Genomic DNA, 13,962 nt, shown 5'->3' with positions numbered 1-13,962 from the left:
ACCACTGAGCGTTCTAATGATCCCCATCAACAACTCGAATTGCACCCAGAAGTGAATGAGAAGCTTGGACAGAAATGCTAAGGGTAGCAGGCACCACTCAGGATATGGAAAGGGAACACTTGGCATCAGTTATAGAGATGGTTCTCAGGAATTTTCTGTATGAACAGTTTTTTTTTAATGGACAATGGAGTTTTTGCAAAATTGAAACTCTCCATGGGACTTAGATTCTGCTGAAATTTTTCTAGTTTTCCATTGAGAAAACAAAAAACAAATATTTAGTTTCAAATAGGTTTCACATTAAACCCTGCTGTGATGAACTGCCTCATGGGAATTGAAGTTCAGAGCCCCACTGTCTCCAATTGGCTGGGATTCCTGATAGACTGCCTCTCCCAGGATGTAACACAGTCTCCACTTTGACTGAGTAGTGTGGTGCACTGTGGGGATTTCATGGTTGCAAGGGCATCCTGGGAAAAGTGGGCCACGGAGGGAGCATGTTCCATAGGGGGAGAATGGAGGCATCCACCTTCTGTGTAAATTTCAAGAGTACCCCTAAGTAGAAGGCAAGTGTCCAAGCTGAAGGTACCAAAGGCAATCGGTACTTCTGTGAGCTCAACATTAGGGAGGAACAGCTGCAGTCTCCTGGCCAGAAGATGAAAGGCAGCTCTCCTAACTGAAAATCCAGTAGCCAGAGGATCCCGTGGCCATAGCCGTGTATCCTCTGAAGAACGGTGGGTAGATACACTCAAATGGCACGGGCAACACTCCTGCTCCTTTTCCTTAAATGCTTCTTTCTGCCAACAAGCATCATTTCTGTCTTATCAGAGATGGGTCATAGCCAGGTTGTTTTCATACAGATACCTGTCCCAGGAGACTGTGCAATCTGGGTTCAGTGGAAAGGGGACAGAACTGAGTATTGTTCTCTGTCTATCTTTCTCACCACCTCTTCCAGCAGTGCCAGTCAACATTTGCACACACTGAACAACAGATGTGACAAGCGAAGAATTCTGCGGGACCCTGCACACTGAAGTCCTATGGGAGGAAGAACCACTGCCCATCACCCTTCTGGAACCCTTTGGAAAGGAAAAGGGGAAGCTACTGAAGAGCCATTCTTACAACATTGCCCAGAGAAGTCAACAAAACTTTATGGCCAATGGCATCAAAAGATGCTGAAGGTCAACACAGACCCTGTTTACGAAGTAAATCAATCTTTGAGGTAAACACAGCCTCAGTTCCACAGCCAGGGGTGACGCCACCCTGAAGGGAAGGAAAGAAACCTGTGGAATCCAAGTGTGGCCAGAAAGGGTCCATCACCACAGTCCTTAAAACAGGGAGTTTTGAGACAGGATGGTAAATGGTGAGACTAAGCTCCAAAGATCCATGTGCCTTGGGGCTTATTCGAGCCCCATCACTCTAATGGCTTCTTAAGCAAGGGCTCAAACACCTCTTTAATAATGAGAAGTGTGGCTGGCAGCTTTCCTCCTGAAGAGTGACATTAACAATCTTGTCAATAATGGCTTCCCCCTCAGCTGTGAGTCTGCTTCACAAGTGTCTGGTCAAAACTCTCCAAATGTTTCCAAAATCTAATTCAGTCAAACTAGTCACAAGCCAGCTAGTAAGACCTAATGGGATGGGGTTGGTCTTATTAGCAACCAGCCATGCCTGAGTAAGCAGATGCTGCATGCCAGAGTTGCTTCTTGCCATTGCCTCTCACATGTGAGACAGGTGGGATCCAAGCCCTGTGCCTGACAAAATGTCCTTTCCCTACCTGCTCTATCAGTAACCTCCCAATAGGGGAATTTCCACCAACCCCTCTCTACTCCTTGAGCAGACCTCCTTGGCATCCTGCAAAGTCCCCCAGAGATCATCTGCACAAGAAGTGAGGGGCTGCAGAGCAGAACGCAGAGTGCCTCAGACCCATAAACCCAACCTCCCAATTATTCCTTGTGAGCACTCCCAATGCTTCTCCAAGGTGAACATGGAAGCTCACCTGAAAACTCCCTCAGCCTGGTCCCTTCCTGGGCTCCCACCACCAGGACCAAGCCAACATGCAGCAACTGAGGACAACAAAGAGGACCCCAGACCTTCCACGACACATGCAGCACAACTGAAAACGCATAAGTTAACCCCCTAATGAACACTAGCATCAGAACAAAGTCTTGGCATTAGCAGGAGCTGTTGCTGTTTCAAGGGAGCCTCTTCCTGCCCCTCCGAGCGATGACAATAATTCTACTAAAGGAGGTAGAGGACTCTAGTTCTACATGGTTGTCCTATACAGCTTTGGAGAACGAGATGAGAACTACCACTTAGAATCAACTTTCCTTCATCTCGCCATCACCATCTCCTTAGTCCATTGGAGAAGATGAGTTCCTGGATGCAGTAAGATGGGTATAGGTCACTAACAAAATACAAGAGAGCTCTGTGGTGTAGACGGACTGGCTAGGTGAAAAAAATGTTTAATCCAAATGACAACCTCTGGGTGGTTTACAGGACTATCACTTGCTTCCAATACAAGAAAGCCTCAATTTCAGAGCTTATGCCATTGGTAGAAGGTGAAGATTTTTGGCACACCAAACATTCCATGTACATAAAGAGTTAACTCTTCTGCTGAGACTGCTGTGCATTATTTGTAATGGGAGACCCAGGACATATTGCTGCTTGGCATAGGAACAGACCCAGGGTGCACTCAGGTGGGATCAGGACCTAACCCCTCTAGAACGCCATCTGAATATCAGGCCTGATAGAAAAACCACTCAGGTCTAAAGAAAGACTCCCATTGACTTCTCAGGGCTCTGACTCTTTTAGCATTTCAAACTGTAAGTTACTGTTCATTCTAGAAATCCACTGTACAAGTCCTGTACATTAGTATTTATTTGTATTATCGTAGAACCAAGGAACCGCAATCAAAGATCAGGGGCCCATTGGGCTGAGCGCTGAGCAGCCAAATAACAAAGATGACAAGTCATATAAGGACAATCTTAATATTTTTTTTTGCTTAATCAGTGTTATAACATACTGGACCAGATCCTGCAATCCTTTCTTATGTGAGTGATCCTGACAACAGGACTCCTGAATGAATACAGATTACAGGATCATGCCCAACATCTGATAACTTCTCAGACAGAGCAAACTGTTAGCTGCTTGGAACACTACTCATCAGTATGTACAAATACTGGGGCACATGTATTCTGGTGTAACTCTACTGACAAGGGGGATGGGGCCATACCGATTCCTTTTTCTCCTGTACCGTCATCTGTAAGGCAGTGGTGCAAACTGCAAAATATTATTGCTGCTGTCTATAATATATCCCCAGCTGTGAGTTTGTCTTTGCAGGAGGTAACATTATAAAAAGTGCAAATGATAACACAGAATCGCTACTGCAGTAGAACAACAGTTAAGTTCAGGATATATTGCCTCTTAAAAACAAATACCTTGGGGGACCAAATTCAGAGTTGGCAAAAAGCAGGACCACCCCTCAGGCAACATGGGAGCAACACCCACTTGCACTAGCTCTGACTTTCTTTCCTGGTGTTTATATCACTATAGACCAAAGAATATACTTGCCAGACAAGAATACGAATCATTAAGCCTGTGGTCCAAAGTGAGGCGCTGAACCATCTCAAAGAGTGAAGCGTGGTCAAAGTTACAGGGGTTGGAAGAGATAAATTCATCCATGCCATGCTTTTGAGCTCTATCTGCATCTGTTCATTTATACATATAGAGAAAGACACAATTTAGAGAAATACAGCACATTCTATTTGACATATACACGAGAGAGAAAAATATACACCATGAAGCATGAAAGCTAAATAATTCTCTTCCCCTATATTGCCATTTACTTTTTTTCCCCAAAATATATTCTTCACCTCCCATTGTCAACTTGCATCACGTTTTGACTATCTTATTGCATTCAGGCCAAAGCTTTTAGAATTAACATCTTGTCAACTGCTCTTTATCGTGCATTTATTCTGTATTTTAAAACAGAACACAAACCCAATAACTTATTCTGTATCTTACAAAACACAATAAGCTAACAGATTTTTGGCTTGCAAAAGTATATTAACTCCTATTTAGTTATTTGAGATTAATCATATAATAGATTCTGCCATTCTAGTAAAGTTATGTCTGTAGCAATTTCTCTAAATTTACTAAATTTTTTAGATATGAAACCAGCTATAATTTTTTGCATCAAAATTCCAATATTTGTCTCCTCCAATCTCAGATTTTGTTACAACAGCTTTTAAATGCTACCTCAATGAAATAAAAAGATGCTCATTTAAGCATTGCTGATAAGTTAAATTGAGATGTAGTTTGTTGTCATGAAGGAAGTAGCCTGATAGCGTGCAGACTGAGTTAGCCATTTCAACAGACAGACAGGATTTACTCTGCTAGGATTATGAGCTGCCATCTTTTGTGAATTAATAGCCTCAATGTCTTCACACTTCTCTGATGTGGGTGACGTCTATCGGCACAAACTCCTAAGGGCTAACTAATTAATCTCAACAAATATAACTAAAATTATACTAAATTCCCCAGTGGAAACAAAACAAAATATTCAGTGTAGGTGTGGCCAAGGAGGGATCCCTAGGCAGTAGCTTTGTTCTATGGAAAATGACTAAATTAAGACACTTTTCACTCTCTTTTTGCATTTACTCAAGTTTCCTGCTACATGAGTTCTTGTCAAATCCCTCACAAATGGAGCAGGGTTTAAATCTCACTCTGTTTACAACTCCTAGGGGGACTGTGTGGTCTTGAAACAATTACAGAGACTGAAAGAGCACAAAACCACAGTAAATTAAAATTTAGTAGCACTAAATGCTACTACTTTGGCATTTATATTTGTTTCTAAACCAAACTAACCCTTTCCAATAAGGCACAAAAATATGCAAGTTAAAAAAAAACAGAAGTAAGACTTATATGGAAGCAAAGTATTATGTTAAATATAAGATTAATTAAATATTTTAAATTAACCTATGAAAGATGATGTCATTTTACAAGATGTTTTGGGAACGTCTAAACTCATAGATATTCCATCTATTATAGGAGGCACTTTCTACATTTTTCTTGGTATTCTGTAGTTAAATATATTGATAGCACTGCCCGTCAGAATGACACCATAGATTCATAACATAATATTTCAATTAACTAAAAGCAATACTTAATTCGGCAGGAGCTTGGAATTGTTTTGATTAGAAATCTGCTGAACAGGTACTGTGGTTTAGAATGTATGTTACAGTACTGGGGCTAACTTTTTCTATTTTGTTCAACATAAAAATTCTTGTTTGCCATCTATTTGCCTATTACCTGACCCCCAACTGGTTTTTCCCTCCCTGTGACTCCATGCATCCAGCATGGAGAATGAAACAGGAGGCCCATTTAGAGTTGATGCTGCCGATGGATTAGCTAGTATGTGTTGACTCTGAGGTGTGGGGCAGCCTCCCCAACATGGAGAATTAGCACATCACCTCCATGACACATTTTGTCTCCACCAGGCTATGGCAGAGGATCTAAAGTGCACCCCAACCTTGGGTCTCTCATTGCAGCGCACTATCAACACACCAATAGGCTGGTTTCTATCTATTTTGACAGATTATGCCCCATCCTTTCTGTCCCTCTGGGCCAAGATCGATTTGATTAATATGAATACACTACTAAAGGTTTTGTATCTGCTGTTTTCAATTCCACATCTAGTGCCCATAAAATAGCTTTACAATTTTAACAGATATATCAAGGCTTTTTTAAAATAGACGGCTGCTCTCAAATTTCCTCGAGTAGACTGCAAGCTGACAAACTGGCTGGAGGCCTTAATTTGCCAGTTCTGCTCAGATATTTTATTACTTTTCAATTATGAGCCAGGGTGCACTGTCAATCTTGTTGTTCAGCAAAGAGGATTCTTTCTTAGCCTTGAGTAACCCAACTAGAAGTTTTGAGGGCCATTTCCCTCTTTTTTTGTTGAACCTCTTTAAACGGATCTGCTAGAAAACTATAAATTACCGCTACTTTCTCCTTTCACACTGACCTGGGATACCCTTCAATTTCTGTTCACGAGAGGGACATGGGGCAGATCCTCAGATGGTGTTAATCTCATCTTCAATGGAGCTAAGGATCTGCTTATGGTTTTTGAGACCTCTCTGATCAAATATAAGTTTACAAGCAAACTACACCCTAGAGCAGAGGACCTATACAGGCCCCTAGGCACAGCCCACAAAGTTAAGTGGTCAGTAGGCTCTTGCCAAAGTCCACTGCATTGTGGTAAATTGAACTCAAAGATACTTATACTCTAACTAGTCTTTGCAAAGCAATGCCTTACCCAGCTCCCAAGTATGTACCCACTTGAAATCCTCTCTATCACCCCAAAGATCTGACTGGCTCAAAATGACCACATGAAGAGACAGTTACCGTACATGGTATTTTATGAGCTTGACTGACCAAGATGTATTCCAAAGAAGGGCAATTTGCATGAGTTCTGCTCATTAAAATTATTGAAAATGTGACCATTTCTGGCACAGAATGTAAGCTTCACGACAGCAGTCCTCATCATGGCTCAATGCTGCAGCTCTCATCTACACAAAACCACTCATCACGTCCAGTAGCTGTTTTATGTAGGTAGACTGCAGGATTAGGTGCGCACAAACCACCATCTTTAATCTCAATTCAGAAATGGGGAAATTATGCTTTCAAGAGGAGGTCTTTCATGAAAATCAAATGGGATTTGAATTGGAGATGTCTTTGGAAAATGATTCTATTACATGTTACTCACACACATATTTAACTTAAATAAAAATATTGTACTAGTCTAGCTGCTCAAAATTCTCTGGACCATTTAGGATATGTCTCGGTAGATAAAATAGTTACAACTCTACGCTAAACTTGCCTTTGCTCACTGAATTATTTTACATTACAAAATAAATGCACTATTCAATCTGCACTTTGTTTTTGTATCTTGATTTTTTTTAAATTATTCCTAAAGCTGAATTTCAGAAGCCAATTATACTAAAAACATTTACCTACCTAGGAAAAGCAAAGCATAAATACATTGCCTCAACCGTCTCAGACAAGCATTCAGGATTTTAAAGTAACAACTACATCTGCATGTAAAGTAATAATTTTTTATATAAAACAGCCATCTTTCAAAATAAACAATTTGTACCGCTTGAACGTGCCTTTAAGCAACTTACAAAATAAAGGTCGATGGCTCAAAGTCAGACCCAAACTGTACATATAATTTGTAGACACTTTTAATAAATCAGTTGTTGGCCTTATCACTCTAATCTGTTCTCATAACAATGATGATTAAATACAAAGAAAAAGAGAGTGTTATGTGCTGTTTCTGTAATTTACAATCCCTTTCCAAGGTGCTTTGCCAAGTTAGTTGGCACTTCTTTATTCAAGGCCCCAAGACAAAATTATGCTACTGGCCAAAAAAAAAGTTGTTTTACATCTTAGACTGTGAGTAAAGTTATGCTGGCATCACAAACTCTATTAACCTTCTTTCTTGAACACTATATGCTGTAGCCTTTTACGCTAAACTTTGAAATTTACATGATTGCCCTTCTTAATACAGTTCTCTTATTGCAATTATATTTTTTTCCACTTGTAGCATTAAAAAACTGGCATGTCTATGTTGTCTGCCTCAGCTATGCGCACTGTGATTCTCTGTCAAACACATATTTCGTATATATGTTTGAAGTCACAGTCTTAAAAATCTGTCAATGTCAGTAAGACACAGATATTAAAAAAAAGAAAAAAGAAAAAAATGCCCCACCACTCTGTTCTATTAGGGCAGTCCTTCTGTTATTTACCACAGTCAATTAAAAGCAACAGACAAAAAGGTCAAACATCCCTTTCTTGCTATTTGTTTTTTTGTTTCTCCCCCCCGCCCGGTGTCTTTTGCCACAGTAAGAATTTAGGCAGATTTTGTTAAGACTGCTGCACTTCACAACTGGGGACAAGCTCCATAAAAGAATTCTTGTTATAAAAGGCTATGGGTAGCCATTTTATTGTAAGAATTTCCGACTCCAAATTATTTATTTTCAGTAATGAGTGACTTTGTTTGAGTACCAAGGGCAACTGAACAGCCAGTAAATTTTACAACACATTTGTTTATAAAACTGTAAATTAAAAGGTGACTTTGTATCCTACTCATCTGGAAAATGTGTACTTGTCATATCTGCTTGACATTACAAGAATGAAGATGTGGTTTGGACGGTAACAAACAATGACACTAGTCAACCTCATCAGGAGACATGAAATAAAGGAATGACAATGATTGATGGCAGCTATTCATTTACAGATATTTCTAGAAGAGTCTTTATTGGCATGGTCAGACTACAACGCTAAGTTTTTCAGTAACTTAACTCTTCTTCAGCTATGCACAACAGTGGGAGAGAGGGCAAGCAGAACTGCAGGCGAACTCCCTGCTCATTGTGTTGTGCCACACAGTTGACTGCATGCTTTGAGGAATAGCTAAATTTCTTCATGGTCTCATAGATTAAGCAGAATTTACAGAGACTCTCAGAATGACTACTTGTTAACAAAACACCAAAAGAAAGTGCCTAGAAGCTGAGATTTGCTTGAATCTGTAAAACTGAGAACACTAGCTCACGCTGCTAGTATTCTAGTCAAATAAACAAACAATTAAATTAAATAGGACTTCAAGCACCATATTGTTGTTTCTTACTGAATTGCTGGCAATAATATTTGCATCCCTTCCTCTTTATGTACGATATAATGTTGCCACTGATCAAAAGTCAATCCAATTAATGTTTCATATTTTACCATGATTATGTCCCTCTCTGCAAACACTTATGCATGTAGCTTTACTCACTTAACCCATCGAGAGCAATGGGACTACTCAGGTGAATGAAGTTACCTACATGCCCAAAGTTACAAGAGCTCATTTTTAGTATTGTTACTGTTGTTTTAAATAATGAGAATATTCTGTCACGCTTTTTCTCACTTGGTTTTACTTTTTCCTCTACTGGATATGAAAACATATTTTACAACTTCATTTTACAGATTTAATAGTGAGTAAATCACTTTATGTAAATTATTAATTGTACTATATCTTGAAATTAAATCTAAGTTATTCAAGGTTCAGTAGTTAAGTGAATTACAGTTTATAATATGTGATAAAACCAAGTGGTTCATAGAATAAGTAAAAATTAGATTTTAGAGAAAAGCTAATTCCAGGATAAAATATGGGGTTTTTAACTGTTTTTTAAAATACTTTGAATTTAATGATGGGGAAATATATTTTTTTTAAAATAAGTCATTCATGCTTTTCAAAGCACAAAAAAGCGATTTATAGTCTATTTTAAATTCATGCAAGTTATGTGAGAAGCGAATTAATAATTTAATACTGCATTCCTGATATGTAGCATCTGCAAGTTGACAATACAAGAAGACATAGTGTTCTCATGGGATTTATATATATATATATATATATATATATAAAATAAAGCAATTAAAGCACATCAGACGAAAATTCAATCATTCTTTCTTTCTTTAAAAAGGGTTGAAATCCTTAATTTTTACCAAGTCAACATTGTATGGCAAAGTTGGATCAGAATCCTCATCAGACATCCAAAATTTTTTAAAAGATAAAAAGAAGAGAGAAAGTAATATCTGCTAAGAAGGGGTAAAGAAATTCTGCCTGCAACCTGGGGGTACATTTATGCAAGAAAAAAAAGGAGTATTGTTTAATGCTCAGGAGGGTAGATACCACCTGCTCCTTGTCATAATTGCATTCAAAATACTCCAAATATATATTTGCCAGCTCTCATGACCAACAGCTTCTACTCCCTCTTAAGTAAAGTATGCACTCACCATGTGTTTGAGGAACAGCATTTTAAACATGAATAAAGAATTAGTACAGTGTATATTTTATTTAAGACTGAACAAATAACTGAGGAAAAAATTTTTATTCCACAAGTTTAAACTATTATCTTTCTGTTTAAATAGGTATCTTTATGGGAAAATAACAAAAAGAGGATAAAAAGCTCTTATAGCAATTTTCTTAAATGATTATATTTTAAAAAGCATTTCTTTGATATAAGAATGACATTGGAGACCACATGCTAAACATTCATGTATATTTGTTTTTGGGACTAGGAAGAGTCCCTCCTGTGACTAAACTATTTTAACACAGAGTGGATTCTCTTTCCTGTCTGGAAATATATACAGTAAACCAAGAGCTACAGTTTGTTTTCAGAATAACCCACTATTGATTTTACATGATCAGAAACTGTCAAACCATGAAGCCTCATGCTTGCATGGGCAAGGAATGTCTTTCTGTTTTGAGTTTTGTTTCTCTGAAGTACACCTTGTCTTGCTCAGTTAGGCCTCTTCAGGTTTACTACCCTACCTTTCTATTCTTTGAGGTGTCCATGGTTACCCCCGCACTGCTGGTGCATTACACCATACTAATAATTGGAACGGAAAAAAATGAGAGAGTGCAAAATGATCTGTTTTCAGGCATTAAGCAGTCAACTAGATGTAAATTCCATGAAACAAAAAAAAAGGTATTATTTACAGATTTATTGTGATGTTCATATTTACATCTTGGAATGAAAAATAGGAAATGTTAATGATTGGCTTTACTAAGAGGATCACTTGATGCCAATGTGAAAGCCAGGGAGAGAAGGCAATTATGCAAACATCACATGCATCCTAATTTCAGTATGGAAACTTACATTTCAAACCTAAATTCAGGAAAATAACATGGAAAGTTTTACTACAAAATCTAAACATGAGAAAGATTTAAGTGAAAATAAGCACATTGCATATGTCAGATAATCTAGTCTGATTATCTGAGCTGTGCTAACTACAGGGAAGCACTTACCCTTGAGTCCAGCTAGAAGTTAGCAGGGTAAGAAGGAACAAACCAGAATAACATAAAGACTAGCAACAAGGCTCAGGAAAGCAGACAGGAACCCTAACCTAGCGCTAAAGTACTTGGGTTCAAGCAAAGAATGAAAAAGAAAACTTAAAAAAAAATCCCCCAAAACAACAACGACACTTACAGTTGAGAATTTCTTATGAAGCTGAATCAACCTAGCCATTTATTATGGTGGAACAAACAAATACAATTCTCAGAACAGCCATCTCTTCCTCTATGATGTGATTAACAGCCATTAAATATAAACACACATTAAAAATGAAGTATAATCACAAGTGGTATGTAAAACAATTACTGACCAATCTTTAACGTTTAAAAGAAATTTTTTTTCAAAAAATGAAAGCTGAGTATGATTTTTTTTGGTTTAATGTACTACTGACATAGAATGGACAAAGATTGGTGCTCCTATACAAGTGACCACTTTTATGAAGCTTAATATATTGCCAAAGAGTGTAATATATCCTGGCAGCATTATTAACTACAGTACTGTACATAATTTCAACAGTAAACAAGCATGGCTTTGGGATTTTTCACTTATAAATGCAAATATTTGAGAAAAAGTATAGCTTTGTGTTAGTGTATTTTTTCCTTTTAAATTGTAGCAAAACAACAATAAAAAAGCAGAAATTCTCAGTCTAACAGGTGCTGTTTCACCCACGTAAAAGGAATTGTAGAGTTATACACAAATTAATGAATAGCAGGATCTATTTCTTTTCCAATATTTAAATTGCACAAAAAATACACTCCACGCTTGCTTAGAGCTGTTTGTTTATTTCGAAGTCAAGTGTTGCTAGCCAGTTAGAAGACAAGTTGAGTAATGCATAAAGTTTTTATTTGCTAAGTCAAATTATGTGGGAACCAAATGAATTCAGTATTACTCCCAAGGTTCCCCACTGCAAAATGTGTTGTTCTCAAGTTTCTGTTTAACAGACAGCTACATAACAAGACTGGAGTGTTGGATTTGTGTGTGCGCGTGTGTGTATAACAGAAAACAGTTCTATTATCTTTAAGCAGCTTACTCTGCCCATGAAAGCAATAACAAAACAACTTATAGAGACACTGCTTTAACATTTACTTTCTTGCAAGGGCTTCGTCTGCCAAGAACTGTACACTATGATAAGCAAGAAAAAATAAGATCTGTAAGGTATATAGTTCAATGCACAAGAATAAAGTGCTTAACAATAGTCCTTACCTTTCTGCAGGTAACACAACAAACAAAACAACCCACCCCAGCAAACCAAACCCCCTTTTAAAATGCAATACTTGATTTGTTATAAGTTAAAAGAGTTAATCCAGATCTCTATCTATAACCAAAACACTTGACTATAAACATCATGTGTGCATGAAGGACTCCCTTCTGTTTTTTATGACTTAAGCTGATGTATTTTACTACCCAATGATCTTTTAAATGAGTGCGGTATTCTGTCCACAGAACATATACTAATATACAGGCATAAAAAAATAAGATACTGGTCCTAGCTCCTTACTGCTGCCATTGGCAGAGAGCAGCTGAAAAGCGTGGATGAATCTGGGCTCTGGCATGTTTTCCATTTTCCCCTAGTTGCTGTGAAGGAGGATCCGTTCATCTAGATGCTATGGAAGAAATATGCAGGAGTTTGTCTGGGTTCCTGACTCTGCACTTTGGAATTACCCTCTTGAAGAGTTGTTGTTGTTGTTGTTTTTTTTAGCAACGTCAGCAGTAAGGGCCTCCAATGACAGCAAAAGTTGTGTGGAAACCATTCTGCCAACGAGTCTTGGTGATAGCGTAGAGGCCAAAGGCTTCAGATTTTAGGCTAGTGAGGATGGAACAAGGACCTGAGAAGAACAGAGAGCTCTTTACTCTGATTGACCACAGAGGATGAGTTTAGGGATCTAAGATCCTGGCTTTAGTTGGGAGGAGGGAGGAGAGAACCCAGCCTCAGTGGAAGAATGAGAAGGAAAGCGCAAGTTCAAACTTGTGGAGTTTCTTTATGTATGGATAGTATACGGGAATATACAGAGTATACGGGAATATACAGAGCATGGGAGAATGAGGGGCTATGCCTCAAGTCTTTGATGGAGGGTTGTGTAATGGTTAGAAGAAGCTAGGACTCCTGTGTTCTGTTCCTGACCCTGCTACTCACTCACAGGCAAATCACTGACCCTCTCTCTCTCAGTTTACCTGTAAGTAAAATGGGTAGAGTACTGCTTACTCAGCCCCTTGGTTGCGTATGCTGAGGTCACACAGGACAGGATGCGGGCCCTGACCATGGGCAGAGTGTGGCTCTTAGTTACACCCCTTGATACCCTCTGTCTTCAGTTCCTGTAAGGCTGTGGGAAAGGCCTACTGCAAACACCTTTGATTAGTGTATATTTGTTAAGGATAAAGGTGTCTGAGAACGGGGACCTGCCCTCCCCAAAATATGGCCCCTTTGTGCTACTCTAGCAGTTGGCATAGTCAGCTCTTATGCCAGGTCTGATATAGGGTTATGTTGGGAAGAGAAGGGCTGTGTCCAGAGTGATGCCAGTAGACAGCAGCCCCTTACAGGCTGCTACCAGCTAACTTACTTTGCAGTAGCTCTGAGGTTGCCCTAAAATATGCCACAGCTGACACTGAACCAGCCCCAGCATAAGGGAGCCACACTCAGCTCCTTGCTCTATCCCTCTTCCTGGCTGCTCACTTACGATACTTACGAAAATGGCTACTGACCAAAAAAGTTTTGCCCCACAAACGGATGCAAGGAGGACTAGATTTTGAAGAACCTTTTGACAAAGAATTTGGGTGGGCAAAAATATGATCCTTGTGATTGCACCAAGATCATCATGTCCCAGACAGGTCTATTGAATAAGCACAAGACATATGGGTTAAATCTCCCAACATGTAAGATGCTCCTTTTAGCCAGTTATCTACACTCTCTTTCATGGCCCCACGCCATTGTAGGGTCCAATCTTCAGTCCTTAGTTAAGTCAATGACCCCGTAGGTCAATCAGAATTTTGATTCTGTAAGGTCAGAAGCAGGACCACAGAAGGGAAAACACTTAATATGCATTGACCAAGCTGTATCATGCTATGTTCTCACTGATGT

At 38.9% G+C, this 13,962-nt stretch overlaps 1 protein-coding gene across 17 annotated transcripts in view; it reads right to left on the bottom strand.

Annotated features, from left to right (window-relative positions):
- Positions 1-13,962, bottom strand: part of CADPS (calcium dependent secretion activator) — a 372,967-nt gene that overhangs the window by 115,116 nt on the left and 243,889 nt on the right. For 9 of the 17 annotated variants that reach the window (XM_030571247.1, XM_030571251.1, XM_030571255.1 and 6 more), the window contains exon 12: positions 3,562-3,698. In XM_030571247.1, the coding sequence (XP_030427107.1) occupies positions 3,562-3,698 (137 nt within the window). Of the gene's footprint in view, positions 1-3,561; positions 3,699-10,840; positions 10,853-13,962 lie in introns of all 17 variants that reach the window. The other 8 variants (XM_030571245.1, XM_030571256.1, XM_030571246.1 and 5 more) reach the window with 1 other exon arrangement.

This window comes from Gopherus evgoodei, chromosome 7, assembly GCF_007399415.2.
Source record: "Gopherus evgoodei ecotype Sinaloan lineage chromosome 7, rGopEvg1_v1.p, whole genome shotgun sequence".
Lineage (NCBI taxonomy): Eukaryota > Metazoa > Chordata > Testudines > Testudinidae > Gopherus > Gopherus evgoodei.
Note: the sequence above shows the minus strand (reverse complement) of the source record. Positions and strands in the feature narration are given on the sequence as shown.